General features: G+C 38.9%; 1 protein-coding gene across 1 annotated transcript in view; it reads left to right on the top strand.

The window, feature by feature from the left end:
• Window positions 1–21,866, top strand: part of LOC121843739 (voltage-dependent T-type calcium channel subunit alpha-1I-like) — a 61,208-nt gene that overhangs the window by 17,536 nt on the left and 21,806 nt on the right. Inside the window, exons 7-9 of the mRNA XM_042313534.1 lie at window positions 8,288–8,291; window positions 8,484–8,487; window positions 8,580–8,732. Of these exons, the coding sequence (XP_042169468.1) occupies window positions 8,288–8,291; window positions 8,484–8,487; window positions 8,580–8,732 (161 nt within the window). The remainder of the gene's footprint in view (window positions 1–8,287; window positions 8,292–8,483; window positions 8,488–8,579; window positions 8,733–21,866) is intronic.

Genomic DNA, 21,866 nt, shown 5'->3' with positions numbered 1-21,866 from the left:
ATCATCTTCACTATGGGTAATGAAAAGAGAACAGAATGAATCATCTTCACTATGGGTAATGAAAAGAGAACAGAATGAATCATCTTCATTATGGGTTATGAAAAGAGAACAGAATGAATCATCTTCATTATGGGTTATGAAAAGAGAACAGAATGAATCATCTTCACTATGGGTTATGAAAAGAGAACAGAATGAATCATCTTCATTATGGGTTATGAAAAGAGAACAGAATGAATCATCTTCACTATGGGTAATGAAAAGAGAACAGAATGAATCATCTTCATTATGGGTTATGAAAAGACGGAAGCATAAAGACAGAACGAGAGAGATGAGAGGGAGATACATTTTACACAAGTAAGACGGCTTGGGAGAGAGTGTGAAAGAGAGAGAAGGGAGGAGGAGGGTGAGAAAGAGAGAAAGAGAGTGAGAGAGGGACAGAGAGAGAAAGCGAGAAAGCCTTGATATACCATGGAAACGGCCAGCCCTAGAATGAGCATCTCTGTCGGAGGGCTGACTACAGGAAGTGGAGTGCCAAGATGTTGAGTTTGACAGACAGGAAATCAAACACACTGACAGGGACAGGCCCCGGGGGTAGATGTCACACACACACACACACACACACACACACACACACACACACACACACACACAGAGAGAGAGAGATCAACGAGGTGTGTTAACACCGTGTGTGTTCATACAGAGCGCTAGACGCTGCCTGGATCTTCTGTCTTCAGGCTTGATGATGTGAATCACCATCACACTGAGAAGCTAAAACACACAGCAGGAATGATCATCACAGGCTGCTCCTGTCAAACCACCAACGCTTTCTTCATCAAGGGCAGAGTTTGGTCTGGTAAACCTAGTCTGGTTAAACCTAGTCTGGTTAAACCTAGTCTGGTTAAACCTAATCGGGTAAACCTAGTCTGGTTAAACCTAGTCTGGTTAAACCTAGTCTGGTTTAACCTAGTCTGGTTAAACCTAGTCTGGTAAACCTAGTCTGGTTAAACCTAGTCTGGTAAACCTAGTCTGGTTAAACCTAGTCTGGTTAAACCTGGTCTGGTTTAACCTAGTTTGGTAAACCTAGTCTGGTTAAACCTAGTATGGTTAAACCTACTCTGGTAAACCTAGTCTGGTTAAGCCTAGTCTGGTAAACCTAGTCTGGTTAAACCTAGTCTGGTAAACCTAGTCTGGTTAAACCTAGTCTGGTAAACCTAGTCTGGTTAAACCTAGTCTGGTTAAACCTAGTCTGGTTAAACCTAATCGGGTAAACCTAGTCTGGTTAAACCTAGTCTGGTTAAACCTAGTCTGGTTTAACCTAGTCTGGTTTAACCTAGTCTGGTTAAACCTAGTCTGGTAAACCTAGTCTGGTTAAACCTAGTCTGGTAAACCTAGTCTGGTTAAACCTAGTATGGTTAAACCTACTCTGGTAAACCTAGTCTGGTTAAGCCTAGTCTGGTAAACCTAGTCTGGTTAAACCTAGTCTGGTAAACCTAGTCTGGTTAAACCTAGTCTGGTAAACCTAGTCTGGTTAAACCTGGTCTGGTTAAACCTAGTCTGGTAAACCTAGTCTGGTTAAACCTAGTCTGGTTAAACCTAGTCTGGTAAACCTAGTCTGGTTAAACCTAGTCTGGTAAACCTAATCTGGTTAAACCTAGTCTGGTAAACCTAGTTTGGTTAAACCTAGTCTGGTTAAACCTAGTCTGGTTTAACCTAGTTTGGTAAACCTAGTCTGGTAAACCTAGTGTGGTTAAACCTACTCTGGTAAACCTAGTCTGGTTAAGCCTAGTCTGGTAAACCTAGTCTGGTTAAACCTAGTCTGGTAAACCTAGTCTGGTTAAACCTAGTCTGGTAAACCTAGTCTGGTTAAACCTGGTCTGGTTAAACCTAGTCTGGTAAACCTAGTCTGGTTAAACCTAGTCTGGTTAAACCTAGTCTGGTAAACCTAGTCTGGTTAAACCTAGTCTGGTAAACCTAATCTGGTTAAACCTAGTCTGGTAAACCTAGTTTGGTTAAACCTAGTCTGGTTAAACCTAGTATGGTTAAACCTACTCTGGTAAACCTAGTCTGGTTAAGCCTAGTCTGGTAAACCTAGTCTGGTTAAACCTAGTCTGGTAAACCTAGTCTGGTTAAACCTAGTCTGGTAAACCTAGTCTGGTTAAACCTGGTCTGGTTAAACCTAGTCTGGTAAACCTAGTCTGGTTAAACCTAGTCTGGTTAAACCTAGTCTGGTAAACCTAGTCTGGTTAAACCTAGTCTGGTAAACCTAATCTGGTTAAACCTAGTCTGGTAAACCTAGTTTGGTTAAACCTAGTCTGGTTAAACCTAGTATGGTTAAACCTACTCTGGTAAACCTAGTCTGGTTAAGCCTAGTCTGGTAAACCTAGTCTAGTTAAACCTAGTCTGGTAAACCTAGTCTGGTTAAACCTAGTCTGGTAAACCTAGTCTGGTTAAACCTGGTCTGGTTAAACCTAGTCTGGTAAACCTAGTCTGGTTAAACCTAGTCTGGTTAAACCTAGTCTGGTAAACCTAGTCTGGTTAAACCTAGTCTGGTAAACCTAATCTGGTTAAACCTAGTCTGGTAAACCTAGTTTGGTTAAACCTAGTCTGGTTAAACCTAGTCTGGTTTAACCTAGTTTGGTAAACCTAGTCTGGTAAACCTAGTGTGGTTAAACCTACTCTGGTAAACCTAGTCTGGTTAAACCTAGTCTGGTAAAACCTAGTCTGGTAAACCTAGTCTGGTTAAACCTAGTCTGGTAAACCTAGTCTGGTTAAACCTAGTCTGGTTAAACCTAGTCTGGTAAACCTAGTCTGGTTAAACCTAGTCTGGTAAACCTAGTCTGGTTAAACCTAGTCTGGTAAACCTAGTCTGGTTAAACCTAGTCTGGTAAACCTAGTCTGGTTAAACCTACTCTGGTAAACCTAGTCTGGTTAAACCTAGTCTGGTAAACCTAGTCTGGTAAACCTAGTCTGGTTAAACCTAGTCTGGTAAACCTAATCTGGTTAAACCTGGTCTGGTTAAACCTAGTCTGGTAAACCTAGTCTGGTTAAACCTAGTCTGGTAAACCTAGTCTGGTTAAACCTAGTCTGGTAAACTTAGTCTGGTTAAACCTAGTCTGGTAAACCTAGTCTGGTTAAACCTAGTCTGGTAAACCTAGTCTGGTTAAACCTAGTCTGGTAAACCTAGTCTGGTTAAACCTAGTCTGGTAAACCTAGTCTGGTTAAACCTAGTCTGGTAAACCTAGTCTGGTTAAACCTACTCTGGTAAACCTAGTCTGGTTAAACCTAGTCTGGTAAACCTAGTCTGGTTAAACCTAGTCTGGTAAACCTAGTCTGGTTAAACCTAGTCTGGTAAACCTAATCTGGTTAAACCTGGTCTGGTTAAACCTAGTCTGGTAAACCTAGTCTGGTTAAACCTAGTCTGGTAAACCTAGTCTGGTTAAACCTAGTCTGGTAAACCTAGTCTGGTTAAACCTAGTCTGGTAAACCTAGTCTGGTTAAACCTAGTCTGGTAAACCTAGTTTGGTTAAACCTAGTCTGGTTAAACCTAGTCTGGTAAACCTAGTCTGGTAAACCTAGTCTGGTTAAACCTAGTCTGGTTAAACCTAGTGTGGTTAAACCTAGTCTGCTTAAACCTAGTCAAAATGTTAATGTATTCTTATGTGCTTCAGATGTCAGAATGCTTTATAGAGTGGATCTTCATGTTTCTTACTGGCGTTCACAAAAGTACCAAGTACAGTATGCACCTTATGTGAGGAACGGCCCATAGCATCAGGAGCCTATTTCCTGTTTCTGTAGCGTGAGGCAGCTTGATGTACAAGTACACCCCCTGGATAGGACGCTCGTCTACGTGTCTCAGGGACTTACTCCCAATCTATTTCCTTAATGCTGAGTGCCAAGGAGTATGCCTCGCCCGGGGATCAAACTTCCAACCTTCCTATCTCCGGGCGCACACTCACTGTATTGTAGGTAAATGTATGAGTTGGCCTGTAATGAGTTGTACACAGTGCCAGTCAAACGTTTGGACACACCTACTCATTCAAGAGTGTTTCTTTATTTTGACTATTTTCTACATTGTAGAATAATAGTGAATACATCAAAACTATGAAATAACACATATGGAATCATGTAGTAACCAAAAAGTGTTAAACAAATCAAAATATATTTTATATTTGAGATTTTTCAAAGTAGCCAACATTTTCCTTGATGACAGCTTTGCACCCTCTTGGCATTCTTTCAACCAGCTTCATGAGGTAGTCACCTGGAATGCATTTCAATTAACAGGTGTGCCTTGTTAATAGTTCATTTGTGGAATTTCTTTCCTTCTTAATGTGTTTGAGACAATCAGTTGTGTTGTCAAATCAAATGTTATTAGTCACATGCACATGGTTAGCAGATGTTGTTGTGAGTGTAGTGAAATTTTTATGCTTTTAGATCCAACAGTGCAGCAGTATCTAACAGATAATATCTAACAATTCCACAACAAAACCTAATACACACAATCTAGTGTGGAATGGAATGGGATGAGAATATCTCCACTACCGTTCAAAGGTTTGGCGTCACTTACAAATGTCCTGGTTTTTGAAAGAAAAGCAAATTTTTTGTCCATTAAAATAACATCAAATTGATCCGAAATACAGTGTAGACATTGTTAATGTTTTGTTGTAAATTACTATTGTAGCTGGAAACTGCAGATTTTTTATGGAATATCTACATAGGCGTACAGAGGCCCATTATCAGCAGCCATCACTCCTGTGTTCCAATGGCACGTTGTGTTAGCTAATCCAAGTTTGTCATTTTAAAAGGCTAATTGATCATTAGAAAACCTTTTTGCAATCTGTTAGCACAACTGAAAACTGCTATTCTGATTAAAGAAGCAATAAAACGGGCCTCCTTTAGACTAGTTGAGTATCTGGAGCGTCAGAATTTGTTGGTTTGATTACAGGCTCAAAATGGCAGAAACAATTAACTTTCTAATGAAACTCGTCAGTCTATTCTTGTTCTGAAAAATGAAGGCTATTTCATGTGAGAAATTGCCAAGAAACTGAAGATCTCGTACAATGCTGTGTACTACTCCCTTCACAGAACAGAGCAAACTGGCTCTAACCAGAATAGAAAGAGGAGTCGGAGGCCCGGTGCAAGAGGACAAGTACATTAGAGTGTCTAGTTTGAGACACAGATGCCTCACAAGCTCTCAAATGGCAGCTTCATTAAATAGTACCTGCAAAACACCAGTCTCAACGTCAACAGTGAAGAGGTGACTCTGGGATGCTGGCCTTCTAGGCAGAGTTGCAAAGATAAAGCCATATCTCAGACTGGCCAAGAAAAAGATCATATTAATATGGGCAAAAGAACCCAGACACTGGACAGAGGAACTCTGCCTAGAAGGCCAGCATCCCGGAGTCGCCTCCTCACTGTTGACGTTGAGACTGGTGTTTTGTGGGTACTATTTAATGAAGCTGCCAGATTTCTAATGCTCAATTAGCCTTAAAATTATAAGCTTGGATTAGCTAACACAACGTGCCATTGGAACATAGGAGTGATGGTTGTTGATAATGGGCCTCTGAACGCCTATGTAGATATTCCATTAAAAATCTGCCATTTCCAGCTACAAGTCATTTACAACATTAACAATGTCTGCACTGTATTTCTGATCAATTTTAAGTTATTTTAATGAACAAAAAATGTGCTTTTCCTTCAAAAACAAGGACAATTCTAAGTGACCCCAAACTGTTGAACGGTGGTGTAAGTATAAAATATATGGATGAGCAGTGACCGAGCGGCTAAGATGCAATAGATAGTAAAGAATAGATAGTAAAGGATACAGTATATACATATGAGATGAGTAATGCGAGAGATGTAAACATTTTTAAAGTGGTATTATTAAAGTGACTAGTGTTCCATTTATTAAAGTTGCCAATGATGTCAAGTCTGTAGGTAGGCAGCCCTCCTCTCTGTGTTAGTGATGGCTGTTTAACAGTCTGATGGCCTTAAGATAGAAGCTGTTTTTCAATCTCTGTCCCAGCTCTGATGCACCAGTACTGACCTCGCCTTCTGGACGGTAAGCAGGGTGAGCAGGCAGTGGCTCGGGTGGTTGTTGTCCTTGATGATCTATTTGGCCTTCCTGTGACATCGGGTGTTGTAGGTGTCCTGGAGGGAAGGTAGTTTGCCCCCAGTGAAACGTGGTGCAGACCGCACCACCCTCTGGAGAGCTCTGCGTTTGTGGGCGGTGCAGTCGCCGTACCAGGCGGTGATACAGCCCGACAGGATGCTCTCAATTGTTCACCTGTAAAAGTTAGTGGGGTTTTCGGTGACAAGACAAATTTTTTCAGCCTTCTAAGGTTGAAGAGGCGCTGTTGCGCCTTCTTCACCACACTGTCTGTGTGTGTGGACCATTTCAGTTTGTCAGTGATATGTACAGTACACCAAGGAACTTAAAACTTTCCACCTTCTCCACTGCTGTCCTGTCGATGTGGATAGGGGGGTGCTCCCTTTGCTGTTTCCTGAAGTCCACGATAATCTTTTTGTTTTGCTGACATTGAGGGAGAGGTTATTTTCCTGACATCACACTCCGAGGGCCCTCACCTCCTCCCTATAGGCTGTCTCTTCATTGTTGGTAATCAAGCCTACCACTGTAGTGTCGTAGGCAAACTTCATGATTGAGTTGGAGGCGTGCGTGGCCATGCAGTCATGGGTGAACAGGGAGTACAGGAGAGGCCTGAGATTGCACCCTTGTGGGGCCCACGTGTTGAGGATCAGCGGAGTGGAGATATTGTTTCCTACCTTCACCACCTGGGGGCAGCCCGTCAGGATGTTTAGGACCAAGTTACACAGGGTGGGGTTGAGGCCCAGGGTGTCAAGCTGTGACAAGGTAGGACGGTGTACAGAAGATAGCCCTATTTGGGAAAAGACCAAGTCCATATTATGTCAAGAACAGCTCAAATAAGCAAAGAGAAACGACAGTCCATCATTACTTGAAGACATGAAGGTCAGTCAATGCGGAAAATGTCAAGAACTTTGATAGTTTCTTCAAGTGCAGTAGAAGAAACCATCAAGCGCTATGATGAAACTGGCTCTCATGAGGACCGACACAGGAAAGGAAGACCCAGAGTTACCTCTGCTGCAGAGGATAAGTTCATTAGAGTTAACTGCATAAGAAATTGCTGGCCAAATAAATGCTTCACAGAGTTCACATCTCAACATCAACTGTTCAGAAGAGACTCCATGAATCAGGTTTTCATAGTCGAAGTGCTTCAAATAAACCACTACTAAAGACACCAATAAGAAGAAACTTGCTTGGGCCAAGAACCACAAGCAATGGACATTAGACCAGTGGAAATCTGTCATTTTGGTCTGATGAGTCCAAATGTTTTGTTCCAACTGCCTTGCCTTTGTGAGGTGCAGAGTAGGTGAACAGATGATCTCTGCATGTGTGGTTTCCACCATGAAGCATGGAGGAGGAGGTGTGATGGTGTGGGAGTGCTTTGTTGGTGACACTGTCAGTGATTTATTTGAATTTTCTTAACCAGCATGGCTACCACAGCATTCTGCAGCGATACGTCATCCCGTCTGGTTTGCGCTTAGTGGGACTATCATTTGTTTTTCAACAGGACAATGACCCAACACACCTCCAGGCTGTGTAAGGGCTATTTGTCCAAGAAGGAGAGTGATAGTGTGCTGCATCAGATGACCTGGCCTCCACAATCACCCGACCTTAACCCAACTGAGATGGTTTGGGCTGAGTTGGACTGCAGAGTGAGGGAAAAGCAGCCAAGAAGTGCTCAGCATATGTGGGAACTCCTTCAAGACTGTTGGAAAAGCATTCTAGGTGAAGCTGGTTGAGAGAATGCCAAGAGTTTGCAAAGCTGTCATCGAGGCAAAGGGTGGCTACATTGAAGAATCTCAAATATAAAATATACTTTTTGTAACACTTTTTTGGTTACTACATGATTCCATATGTTATATTTCATAGTTTTGTTGGCTTCACTATTATTCTACAATGTAGAAAATAGTAAAAATAAAGAAAAACCCTTGAATGAGTAGGTGTGTCCAAACTTTTGACTGGTACTGGGTATATCCTCTGTGTGTCTCCAGGAGAGTCAGTGGACAGTGTTTAATGTATATATCCTCTGTGTGTCTACAGGAGAGTCAGTGGACAGTGTTTAATGTATACATCCTCTGTGTGTCTCCAGGAGAGTCAGTGGACAGTGTTTAATGTATATATCCTCTGTGTGTCTCCAGGAGAGTCAGTGGACAGTGTTTAATGTATACATCCTCTGTGTGTCTCCAGGAGAGTCAGTGGACAGTGTTTAATGTATATATCCTCTGTGTGTCTCCAGGAGAGTTAGTGGACAGTGTTTAATGTATACATCCTCTGTGTGTCTCCAGGAGAGTCTGTGGACAGTGTTTAGTGTATATATCCTCTGTGTGTCTCCAGGAGAGTCAGTGGACAGTGTTTAATGTATACATCCTCTGTGTGTCTCCAGGAGAGTCAGTGGACAGTGTTTAATGTATATATCCTCTGTGTGTCTCCAGGAGAGTTAGTGGACAGTGTTTAATGTATACATCCTCTGTGTCTACAGGAGAGCCAGTGGTTGGACAGTGTATCTCTGCTGATAAAGGACTCATTTGAAGGAGAGATGCTGATGATTGACAACCTCTCTGGATCTGTCTTCCATCACTACTCATCTACCTCTTCTCCTGTCTGGAAGGACTACAAGGGGAATCTGCAAGAGGTACACATGCACACACATACACACAATATGAATGCAGAAACACACACAGGTGCTCACAAACATGCACACGCACCCTTACAGTACACATATCACACACACACACAATATGAATGACCAAACACACACAGGTGCTCACAAACATGCACACGCACCCTTACAGTACACATATCACACACACACACAATATGAATGACCAAACACACACAGGTGCTCACAAACATGCACACGCACCCTTACAGTACACATATCACACACACACACAATATGAATGACCAAACACACACAGGTGCTCACAAACATGCACACGCACCCTTACAGTACACATATCACACACACACACAATATGAATGACCAAACACACACAGGTGCTCACAAACATGCACACGCTCCCTTACAGTACACATATCACACACACACACAATATGAATGACCAAACACACACAGGTGCTCACAAACATGCACACGCTCCCTTACAGTACACATATCACACAACACACAATGAATGACCAAACACACACAGGTGCTCACAAACATGCACACGCACCCTTACAGTACACATATCACACACACACACAATATGAATGACCAAACACACACAGGTGCTCACAAACATGCACACGCTCCCTTACAGTACACATATCACACACACACACAATATGAATGACCAAACACACACAGGTGCTCACAAACATGCACACGCTCCCTTACAGTACACATATCACACACACACACACAATATGAATGACCAAACACATACAGGTGCTCACAAACATGCACACGCTCCCTTACAGTACACATATCACACACACACACATACATCGATATGGGATTAACATCTCATGTCAATCATCCTGCTGTATAACTCAAAGGAAGCTATAGTGGTAGCTGCCAATCAAACAGACTGAGAAAACAGTGCTTTCCCTCCATACCTTACATTAATGTTCTTCTGAATGATGACACACACACTTAAATACAAACGTGTGTGTGTGTGTGTGTGTATGATACACTTTGTGTGTGTACATGTGTGTGTGTGTCTATGATACACTTTGTGTGTGTACATGTGTGTGTGTGTGTTTGTGTGTCATCTGTTTATGTTAATGTAATCTGCATGGTAGTTTGTTAAAATCACAAACAGAAAGAAATGCTCATGACAAGGCTGTACCATTCCCTGGAGAATCCAGTTCTGTTGGTTCAGTATGAGAACATCTCATCTACATATCTGTTGTTGGCCAATCACATTCAACCTCCCTCTAACCTTGTTGCTATTCTCTCAACAAAATAATTTAATTCAGGACTATGTTGAGTTGACTTTCAAATACGGATGACATGCATGCACACACACACACACATTCCCTATCTATCTATCCATCATATTGTTATCCATTATTTATATGCTCATGTTGTTATGCTATCTTCATATGTGTGCATTATGTTGTGTGTGTGTGTGTGTGTGTGTGTGTGTGTGTGTGTGTGTGTGTGTGTGTGTGTGTGTGTGTGTGTGTGTGTGTGTGTGTGTGTGTGTGTGTGTGTGTGTGTGTGTGTGTGTGTGTGTGTGTGTGTGTGTGTGTGTGTGTGTGTGTGTGTGTGTTGCATCGCTACCAGACGTAACCTTTGAGAATAATGGGATGATGCACATTCGCTGCTGTGTTTGGTCTTTCTGGAGTTACCATGGGGAACACTGGAGAATGCATGTATTTAATTAATTCTGTACATTTCTATACATTTCTATATAAACTCAGCAAAGTAAGAAACGTCCTCTCACTGTCAACTACGTTTATTTTCAGCAAACTTAACATGTGTAAATATATGTATGAACAGAACAAGATTCAACAACTGAGACATGAACTGAACAAGTTCCACAGACATGTGACTAATAGAAATTGAATAATGTGTCCCTGAACAAAGGGGGGGGTCAAAATCAAAAGTAACAGTCAGTATCTGGTGTGGCCACCAGCTCCTCCTCATGGACTGCACCAGATTAGCCAATTCTTGCTGTCCTTGATGTTAACCCGCTCTTCCACCAAGGCACCTGCAAGTTCCCGGACATTTCTGGGGAGGAATGTCCCTAGCCCTTACCCTTCGATCCCAGACGTACTCAATGGGATTGAGATCCGGGCTCTTTGCTGGTCATGACAGAACACTGAAATTCCTGTCTTGCAGGAAATCACACACAGAACGAGCAGTATGGCTGGTGGCATTGTCATGCTGGAGGGTCGTGTCAGGATGAGCCTGCAGGAAGGGTACCACATGAGGGAGGAGGATGTCTTCCCTGTAACGCACAGCGTTGAGATTGCCTCCAATGAGAAAAGCTCAATCCGATGATGCTGTGACACACTGCCCAGACCATGACGGACCCTCCACCTCCAAATCGATCCCGCTCCAGAGTACAGGCCTCGGTGTAACGCTCATTCCTTCAACGATAAATGTGAATCCGGCCATCACCCCTGGTGAGACAAAACCGCGACTCGTCAGTGAAGAACACTTTTTGCCAGTCCTGTCTGGTCCAGCAACGGTGGGTTTGTGCCCATAGGCGACGTTGTTGCTTGGGGTGATGTCTGGTGAGGATCTGCCTTTACAACACGCCTATAAGCCCTCAGTCCAGCCTCTCTCCGCCTATTGTGGACAGTCTGAGCACTGATGGAGGGTTTGTGCTTTCCTGGTGTAACTCGGGCAGTTGTTGTTGCCATCCTGTACCTGTCCCGCAGGTGTGATGTTCGGATGTACCAATCCTGTGCAGGTGTTGTTACACGTGGTCTGCTACTGCGCGGACGATCAGCTGTCCGTCCTGTCTCCCTGTAGTGCTGTTTTAGGTGTCTCACAGTAAGGACATTGCAGTTTATTGCCCTGGCCACATCTGCAGTCTTCATGCCTCCTTGCAGCATGCCTAAGGCACGTTCACGCAGATGAGCAGGGACCCTGGGCATCTATCTTTTGGTGTTTTTCAGAGTCAGTAGAAAGGCCTCTTTAGTGTCCTAAGTTTTCATAACTGTGACTTTAAGTGCCTACCATCTGTAAGCAGTTAGTGTCTTAACGACCGTTCCACAGGTGCATGTTCATTAATTGTTTATGGTTCATTTAACAAGCATGGGAAACAGTGTTTAAACCCTTTACAATGAAGATCTGTGAAGTTATTTGGATTTTTACGAATTATCTTTGAAGACAGGGTTCTGAAAAATGGATGTTTCTTTTTTTGCTGAGTCTACATATGTAAGTAATATAAGTAATATGTGGTTTTCATGACTGTGGGCCTGAAACACATCACTTGTCAGTAATGATGGTGGGATGACTGTGATGTCAATGTTTGATGGTGTGTATGTGTGTGTGTGTGTGTATGTATGTGTGTGTGGGGGGGGCATACTTTACATACTATGCTAGATGTAGTGCAGTACACACAGAGAGAACAGTAGTGAGAGGTCTCGCCTTAACCCGACATCATCTGTCCATCCATCTCTCTCTCTCTCTCTCTCTCTCTCTCTCTCTCCATCTTTCACCCTCTCTTCATTGTTTTTATTTTCTCTCTTTATTTCTCTATCTCTCTCTCTCTCTTCACTTCTCTCTCTCTCCCTTTCTCTCTTTCTCCCATCCCTCTTTTTCATTATACTGATGGGCTCAGACCAGCTGACAGGGAGATTCCTCAGAGTCGGTCTAATGGTCCAGATATAACCCATACTGCCATATTACCATACCAACCTGTCACTACCACCTCCAGGACTGTCAGCCAATCAGCCGCTCAACTTTTTGACACAGTCCACCTAGAGAGCAGGCTGTCAATTACTTACATCACTGTGGGAGTTAGAACTTTAGTCAGTTACAACTTTAGTCAGTTACAACTTTAGTCAGTTACTCCTTTAGTCAGTTACAACTTTAGTCAGTTACAACTTTAGTCCGTTACAACTTTAGTCCGTTACAACTTTTGTCCGTTACTATTTTAGTTTGTTACAAATTTTGTCCGTTACAACTTTAGTCCGTTACAACTTTTGTCCGTTACAACTTTTGTCCGTTACAACTTTAGTCTGTTACAACTTTAGTCAGATACAACTTTAGTCCGTTACAACTTTAGTCCGTTACAACTTTAGTTCGTTACAACTTTAGTCCGTTACAACTTTTGTCCGTTACAACTTTAGTCCGTTACAACTTTAGTCCGTTACAACTTTAGTCAGTTACAACTTTAGTCAGTTACAACTTTAGTCAGTTACTACTTTAGTCAGTTACAACTTTAGTCAGTTACAACTTTAGTCCGTTACAACTTTAGTCCATTACAACTTTTGTCCGTTACTCCTTTAGTTTGTAACAAATTTTGTCCGTTACAACTTTAGTCCGTTACAACTTTAGTCTGTTAAAACTTTAGTCTGTTACAACTTTAGTGCGTTACAACTTTAGTCCGTTACAACTTTAGTCAGATACAACTTTCGTCTGTTACAACTTTAGTCAGTTACAACTTTAGTTCGTTACAACTTTAGTCCATTACAACTTTTGTCCGTTACAAGTTTAGTCCGTTACAAGTTTAGTCCGTTACAACTTTAGTTCGTTACAACTTTAGTTCGTTACAACTTTAGTCCGTTACAACTTCAGTCCGTTACAACTTTAGTCCGTTACAACTTTAGTCAGTTACAATTTTAGTCTGTTACAACTTTAGTCAGTTACAACTTTAGTCCGTTACAACTTTAGTCCGTTACAACTTTAGTCAGATACAACTTTCGTCCGTTACAACTTTAGTCAGTTACAACTCTAGTTCGTTACAACTTTAGTCCGTTACAACCTTTGTCCGTTACAACTTTAGTCTGTTACAACTTTAGTCAGATACAACTTTAGTTCGTTACAACTTTAGTCCGTTACAACTTTAGTCAGATACAACTTTCGTCTGTTACAACTTTAGTCTGTTACAACTTTAGTCAGATACAACTTTAGTGCGTTACAACTTTAGTCCGTTACAACTTTAGTCAGATACAACTTCCGTCTGTTACAATTTTAGTCAGTTACAACTTTAGTTCGTTACAACTTTAGTCCGTTACAACTTTTGTCCGTTACAACTTTAGTCCGTTACAACTTTAGTCCGTTACAACTTTAGTTCGTTACAACTTTAGTTCTTTACAACTTTAGTCCGTTACAACTTTAGTCCGTTACAACTTTAGTCCGTTACAACTTTAGTCAGTTACAATTTTAGTCTGTTACAACTTTAGTCAGTTATAACTTTAGTCAGTTACAACTTTAGTCAGATACAACTTTAGTCCGTTACAACTTTAGTCCGTTACAACTTTAGTCAGATACAACTTTAGTCAGTCCGTTACAACTTTAGTCAGTTACAACTTTAGTCAGTTACAACTTTAGTCAGTTACAACTTTAGTCAGATACAACTTTCGTCCGTTACAACTTTAGTTCGTTACAACTTTAGTACATTACAACTTTAGTCAGATACAACTTTAGTCTGATACAACTTTAGTCAGTTACAACTTTAGTCTGATACAACTTTAGTACATTACAACTTTAGTCAGTTACAACTTTAGTCCGTTACAACTTTAGTCAGATACAACTTTCGTCCATTACAACTTTAGTCAGTTACAACTTTTGTCCATTACTACTTTAGTTTGTTACAAATTTTGTCCGTTACAACTTTAGTCCGTTACAACTTTAGTCCGTTACAACTTTAGTCAGATACAACTTTCGTCTGTTACAACTTTAGTCTGTTACAACTTTAGTCAGATACAACTTTAGTGCGTTACAACTTTAGTCCGTTACAACTTTAGTCAGATACAACTTCCGTCTGTTACAATTTTAGTCAGTTACAACTTTAGTTCGTTACAACTTTAGTCCGTTACAACTTTTGTCCGTTACAAGTTTAGTCCGTTACAACTTTAGTCAGTTACAACTTTAGTCAGTTACAACTTTAGTCAGATACAACTTTAGTGCGTTACAACTTTAGTCCGTTACAACTTTAGTCAGATACAACTTTCATCTGTTACAACTTTAGTCAGTTACAACTTTAGTTCGTTACAACTTTAGTCCGTTACAACTTTTGTCCGTTACAAGTTTAGTCCGTTACAAGTTTAGTCCGTTACAACTTTAGTCAGATACAACTTTCGTCTGTTACAACTTTAGTCAGTTACAACTTTAGTTCGTTACAACTTTAGTCCGTTACAACTTTAGTTCGTTACAACTTTAGTCCGTTACAACTTTTGTCCGTTACAACTTTAGTCCGTTACAACTTTAGTCCGTTACAACTTTAGTCAGTTACAACTTTAGTCAGTTACAACTTTAGTCAGTTACTACTTTAGTCAGTTACAACTTTAGTCAGTTACAACTTTAGTCCGTTACAACTTTAGTCCATTACAACTTTTGTCCGTTACTCCTTTAGTTTGTTACAAATTTTGTCCGTTACAACTTTAGTCCGTTACAACTTTAGTCTGTTAAAACTTTAGTCTGTTACAACTTTAGTCAGTTACAACTTTAGTTCGTTACAACTTTAGTCCATTACAACTTTTGTCCGTTACAAGTTTAGTCCGTTACAAGTTTAGTCCGTTACAACTTTAGTTCGTTACAACTTTAGTTCGTTACAACTTTAGTCCGTTACAACTTCAGTCCGTTACAACTTTAGTCCGTTACAACTTTAGTCAGTTACAATTTTAGTCTGTTACAACTTTAGTCAGTTACAACTTTAGTCCGTTACAACTTTAGTCCGTTACAACTTTAGTCAGATACAACTTTCGTCCGTTACAACTTTAGTCAGTTACAACTTTAGTCAGTTACAACTTTAGTCAGTTACAACTTTAGTCAGATACAACTTTCGTCCGTTACAACTTTAGTCAGTTACAACTCTAGTTCGTTACAACTTTAGTCCGTTACAACCTTTGTCCGTTACAACTTTAGTCTGTTACAACTTTAGTCAGATACAACTTTAGTTCGTTACAACTTTAGTCCGTTACAACTTTAGTCAGATACAACTTTCGTCTGTTACAACTTTAGTCTGTTACAACTTTAGTCAGATACAACTTTAGTGCGTTACAACTTTAGTCCGTTACAACTTTAGTCAGATACAACTTCCGTCTGTTACAATTTTAGTCAGTTACAACTTTAGTTCGTTACAACTTTAGTCCGTTACAACTTTTGTCCGTTACAACTTTAGTCCGTTACAACTTTAGTCCGTTACAACTTTAGTTCGTTACAACTTTAGTTCTTTACAACTTTAGTCCGTTACAACTTTAGTCCGTTACAACTTTAGTCCGTTACAACTTTAGTCAGTTACAATTTTAGTCTGTTACAACTTTAGTCAGTTATAACTTTAGTCAGTTACAACTTTAGTCAGATACAACTTTAGTCCGTTACAACTTTAGTCCGTTACAACTTTAGTCAGATACAACTTTCGTCCGTTACAACTTTAGTCAGTTACAACTTTAGTCAGTTACAACTTTAGTCAGTTACAACTTTAGTCAGATACAACTTTCGTCCGTTACAACTTTAGTTCGTTACAACTTTAGTACATTACAACTTTAGTCAGATACAACTTTAGTCTGATACAACTTTAGTCAGTTACAACTTTAGTCTGATACAACTTTAGTACATTACAACTTTAGTCAGTTACAACTTTAGTCCGTTACAACTTTAGTCAGATACAACTTTCGTCCATTACAACTTTAGTCAGTTACAACTTTTGTCCATTACTACTTTAGTTTGTTACAAATTTTGTCCGTTACAACTTTAGTCCGTTACAACTTTAGTCCGTTACAACTTTAGTCAGATACAACTTTCGTCTGTTACAACTTTAGTCTGTTACAACTTTAGTCAGATACAACTTTAGTGCGTTACAACTTTAGTCCGTTACAACTTTAGTCAGATACAACTTCCGTCTGTTACAATTTTAGTCAGTTACAACTTTAGTTCGTTACAACTTTAGTCCGTTACAACTTTTGTCCGTTACAAGTTTAGTCCGTTACAACTTTAGTCAGTTACAACTTTAGTCAGTTACAACTTTAGTCAGATACAACTTTAGTGCGTTACAACTTTAGTCCGTTACAACTTTAGTCAGATACAACTTTCATCTGTTACAACTTTAGTCAGTTACAACTTTAGTTCGTTACAACTTTAGTCCGTTACAACTTTTGTCCGTTACAAGTTTAGTCCGTTACAAGTTTAGTCCGTTACAACTTTAGTCAGTTACAACTTTAGTCAGTTACAACTTTAGTCAGTTACAACTTTAGTCCGTTACAACTTTAGTCCGTTACAACTTTAGTCCGTTACAACTTTAGTCCGTTACAACTTTTGTCCGTTACAACTTTAGTCCGTTACAACTTTAGTCCGTTACAACTTTAGTCAGTTACAACTTTAGTCAGTTACAACTTTAGTCAGTTACTACTTTAGTCAGTTACAACTTTAGTCAGTTACAACTTTAGTCCGTTACAACTTTAGTCCATTACAACTTTTGTCCGTTACTCCTTTAGTTTGTAACAAATTTTTGTCCGTTACAACTTTAGTCCGTTACAACTTTAGTCTGTTAAAACTTTAGTCTGTTACAACTTTAGTGCGTTACAACTTTAGTCCGTTACAACTTTAGTCAGATACAACTTTCGTCTGTTACAACTTTAGTCAGTTACAACTTTAGTTCGTTACAACTTTAGTCCATTACAACTTTTGTCCGTTACAAGTTTAGTCCGTTACAAGTTTAGTCCGTTACAACTTTAGTTCGTTACAACTTTAGTTCGTTACAACTTTAGTCCGTTACAACTTCAGTCCGTTACAACTTTAGTCCGTTACAACTTTAGTCAGTTACAATTTTAGTCTGTTACAACTTTAGTCAGTTACAACTTTAGTCCGTTACAACTTTAGTCCGTTACAACTTTAGTCAGATACAACTTTCGTCCGTTACAACTTTAGTCAGTTACAACTTTAGTCAGTTACAACTTTAGTCAGTTACAACTTTAGTCAGATACAACTTTCGTCCGTTACAACTTTAGTCAGTTACAACTCTTTCGTTACAACTTTAGTCCGTTACAACCTTTGTCCGTTACAACTTTAGTCTGTTACAACTTTAGTCAGATACAACTTTAGTTCGTTACAACTTTAGTCCGTTACAACTTTAGTCAGATACAACTTTCGTCTGTTACAACTTTAGTCTGTTACAACTTTAGTCAGATACAACTTTAGTGCGTTACAACTTTAGTCCGTTACAACTTTAGTCAGATACAACTTCCGTCTGTTACAATTTTAGTCAGTTACAACTTTAGTTCGTTACAACTTTAGTCCGTTACAACTTTTGTCCGTTACAACTTTAGTCCGTTACAACTTTAGTCCGTTACAACTTTAGTTCGTTACAACTTTAGTTCTTTACAACTTTAGTCCGTTACAACTTTAGTCCGTTACAACTTTAGTCCGTTACAACTTTAGTCAGTTACAATTTTAGTCTGTTACAACTTTAGTCAGTTATAACTTTAGTCAGTTACAACTTTAGTCAGATACAACTTTAGTCCGTTACAACTTTAGTCAGTTACAACTTTAGTCAGATACAACTTTAGTCAGTTACAACTTTAGTCAGATACAACTTTAGTCAGTTACAACTTTAGTCAGTTACAACTTTAGTTCGTTACAACTTTAGTCCGTTACAACTTTAGTTCGTTACAACTTTAGTACATTACAACTTTAGTCAGATACAACTTTAGTCTGATACAACTTTAGTCAGTTACAACTTTAGTCTGATACAACTTTAGTACATTACAACTTTAGTCAGTTACAACTTTAGTCCGTTACAACTTTAGTCAGATACAACTTTCGTCCGTTACAACTTTAGTCAGTTACAACTTTTGTCCATTACTACTTTAGTTTGTTACAAATTTTGTCCGTTACAACTTTAGTCCGTTACAACTTTAGTCCGTTACAACTTTAGTCCGTTACAACTTTAGTCAGATACAACTTTAGTGCGTTACAACTTTAGTCCGTTACAACTTTAGTCAGATACAACTTCCGTCTGTTACAATTTTAGTCAGTTACAACTTTAGTTCGTTACAACTTTAGTCCGTTACAACTTTTGTCCGTTACAAGTTTAGTCCGTTACAACTTTAGTCAGTTACAACTTTAGTCAGTTACAACTTTAGTCAGATACAACTTTAGTGCGTTACAACTTTAGTCCGTTACAACTTTAGTCAGATACAACTTTCGTCTGTTACAACTTTAGTCAGTTACAACTTTAGTTCGTTACAACTTTAGTCCGTTACAACTTTTGTCCGTTACAAGTTTAGTCCGTTACAAGTTTAGTCCGTTACAACTTTAGTTCGTTACAACTTTAGTTCGTTACAACTTTAGTCCGTTACAACTTTAGTCCGTTACAACTTTAGTCCGTTACAACTTTAGTCAGTTACAATTTTAGTCTGTTACAACTTTAGTCAGTTACAACTTTAGTCAGTTACAACTTTAGTCCGTTACAACTTTAGTCAGATACAACTTTCGTCCGTTACAACTTTAGTCAGTTACAACTTTAGTCAGTTACAACTTTAGTCAGTTACAAATTTAGTCAGATACAACTTTCAACCGTTACAACTTTAGTCAGTTACAACTCTAGTTCGTTACAACTTTAGTCCGTTACAACCTTTGTCCGTTACAACTTTAGTCTGTTACAACTTTAGTCATATACAACTTTAGTTCGTTACAACTTTAGTCCGTTACAACTTTAGTCAGATACAACTTTCGTCTGTTACAACTTTAGTCTGTTACAACTTTAGTCAGATACAACTTTAGTGCGTTACAACTTTAGTCCGTTACAACTTTAGTCAGATACAACTTCCGTCTGTTACAATTTTAGTCAGTTACAACTTTAGTTCGTTACAACTTTAGTCCGTTACAACTTTTGTCCGTTACAAGTTTAGTCCGTTACAACTTTAGTCCGTTACAACTTTAGTTCGTTACAACTTTAGTTCGTTACAACTTTAGTCCGTTACAACTTTAGTCCGTTACAACTTTAGTCCGTTACAACTTTAGTCAGTTACAATTTTAGTCTGTTACAACTTTAGTCAGTTATAACTTTAGTCAGTTACAACTTTAGTCAGATACAACTTTAGTCCGTTACAACTTTAGTCCGTTACAACTTTAGTCAGATACAACTTTCGTCCGTTACAACTTTAGTCAGTTACAACTTTAGTCAGTTACAACTTTAGTCAGTTACAACTTTAGTCAGATACAACTTTAGTCCGTTACAACTTTAGTCAGTTACAACTTTAGTCAGTTACAACTTTAGTTCGTTACAACTTTAGTCCGTTACAACTTTAGTTCGTTACAACTTTAGTACATTACAACTTTAGTCAGATACAACTTTAGTCTGATACAACTTTAGTCAGTTACAACTTTAGTACATTACAACTTTAGTACATTACAACTTTAGTCAGTTACAACTTTAGTCCGTTACAACTTTAGTCAGATACAACTTTCGTCCGTTACAACTTTAGTCAGTTACAACTTTTGTCCATTACTACTTTAGTTTGTTACAAATTTTGTCCGTTACAACTTTAGTCCGTTAAAACCTTTGTCCGTTACAACTTTAGTCTGTTACAACTTTAGTCAAATACAACTTTAGTTCGTTACAACTTTAGTCCGTTACAACTTTAGTTCATTACAACTTTAGTCCGTTACTACTTTAGTCTGTTACAACTTTAGTCCGTTACAACTTTAGTCAGTTACAACTTTAGTTCGTTACAACTTTAGTCCGTTACAACTTTAGTTCGTTACAACTTTAGTCCGTTACAACTTTAGTCCGTTACAACTTTAGTCCGTTACAACTTTAGTCAGTTACAATTTTAGTCTGTTTCAACTTTAGTCAGTTATAACTTTAGTCAGATACAACTTTAGTCAAATACAACTTTAGTCCGTTACAACTTTTGTCCGTTACAACTTTAGTCAGTTACAACTTTAGTCCTTTACAACTTTAGTCAGATACAACTTTCGTCCGTTACAACTTTAGTCAGTTACAACTTTTGTCCATTACTACTTTAGTTTGTTACAAATTTTGTCCGTGACAACTTTAGTCCGTTACAACTTTTGTCCGTTACAACTTTAGTCTGTTACAACTTTAGTCAGATACAACTTTAGTTCGTTACAACTTTAGTCCGTTACAACTTTAGTTCGTTACAACTTTTGTCCGTTACAACTTTAGTCAGTTACAACTTTAGTCAGTTACAACTTTAGTCAGTTACAACTTTAGTCAGATACAACTTTAGTGCGTTACAACTTTAGTCCGTTACAACTTTAGTCAGATACAACTTTCGTCTGTTACAACTTTAGTCAGTTACAACTTTAGTTCGTTACAACTTTAGTCCGTTACAACTTTTGTCCGTTACAAGTTTAGTCCGTTACAAGTTTAGTCCGTTACAACTTTAGTTCGTTACAACTTTAGTTCGTTACAACTTTAGTCCGTTACAACTTTAGTCCGTTACAACTTTAGTCCGTTACAACTTTAGTCAGTTACAATTTTAGTCTGTTACAACTTTAGTCAGTTACAACTTTAGTCCGTTACAACTTTAGTCCGTTACAACTTTAGTCAGATACAACTTTCGTCCGTTACAACTTTAGTCAGTTACAACTTTAGTCAGTTACAACTTTAGTCAGATACAACTTTCGTCCGTTACAACTTTAGTCAGTTACAACTCTAGTTCGTTACAACTTTAGTCCGTTACAACCTTTGTCCGTTACAACTTTAGTCTGTTACAACTTTAGTCAGTTACAACTTTAGTCAGATACAACTTTAGTCCGTTACAACTTTAGTCAGTTACAATTTTAGTCTGTTACAACTTTAGTCAGTTATAACTTTAGTCAGTTACTACTTTAGTCAGATACAACTTTAGTCCGTTACAACTTTAGTCCGTTACAACTTTAGTCAGATACAACTTTCGTCCGTTACAACTTTAGTCAGTTACAACTTTAGTCAGTTACAACTTTAGTCAGTTACAACTTTAGTCAGATACAACTTTCGTCCGTTACAACTTTAGTTCGTTACAACTTTAGTACATTACAACTTTAGTCAGATACAACTTTAGTCTGATACAACTTTAGTCAGTTACAACTTTAGTCTGATACAACTTTAGTACATTACAACTCTAGTCAGTTACAACTTTAGTCCGTTACAACTTTAGTCAGATACAACTTTCGTCCGTTACAACTTTA

The sequence above is a fragment of the Oncorhynchus tshawytscha genome, unplaced genomic scaffold (genome assembly GCF_018296145.1).
Source record: "Oncorhynchus tshawytscha isolate Ot180627B unplaced genomic scaffold, Otsh_v2.0 Un_contig_2630_pilon_pilon, whole genome shotgun sequence".
NCBI classification, from domain to species: Eukaryota; Metazoa; Chordata; class Actinopteri; order Salmoniformes; family Salmonidae; genus Oncorhynchus; species Oncorhynchus tshawytscha.
Note: the sequence above shows the minus strand (reverse complement) of the source record. Positions and strands in the feature narration are given on the sequence as shown.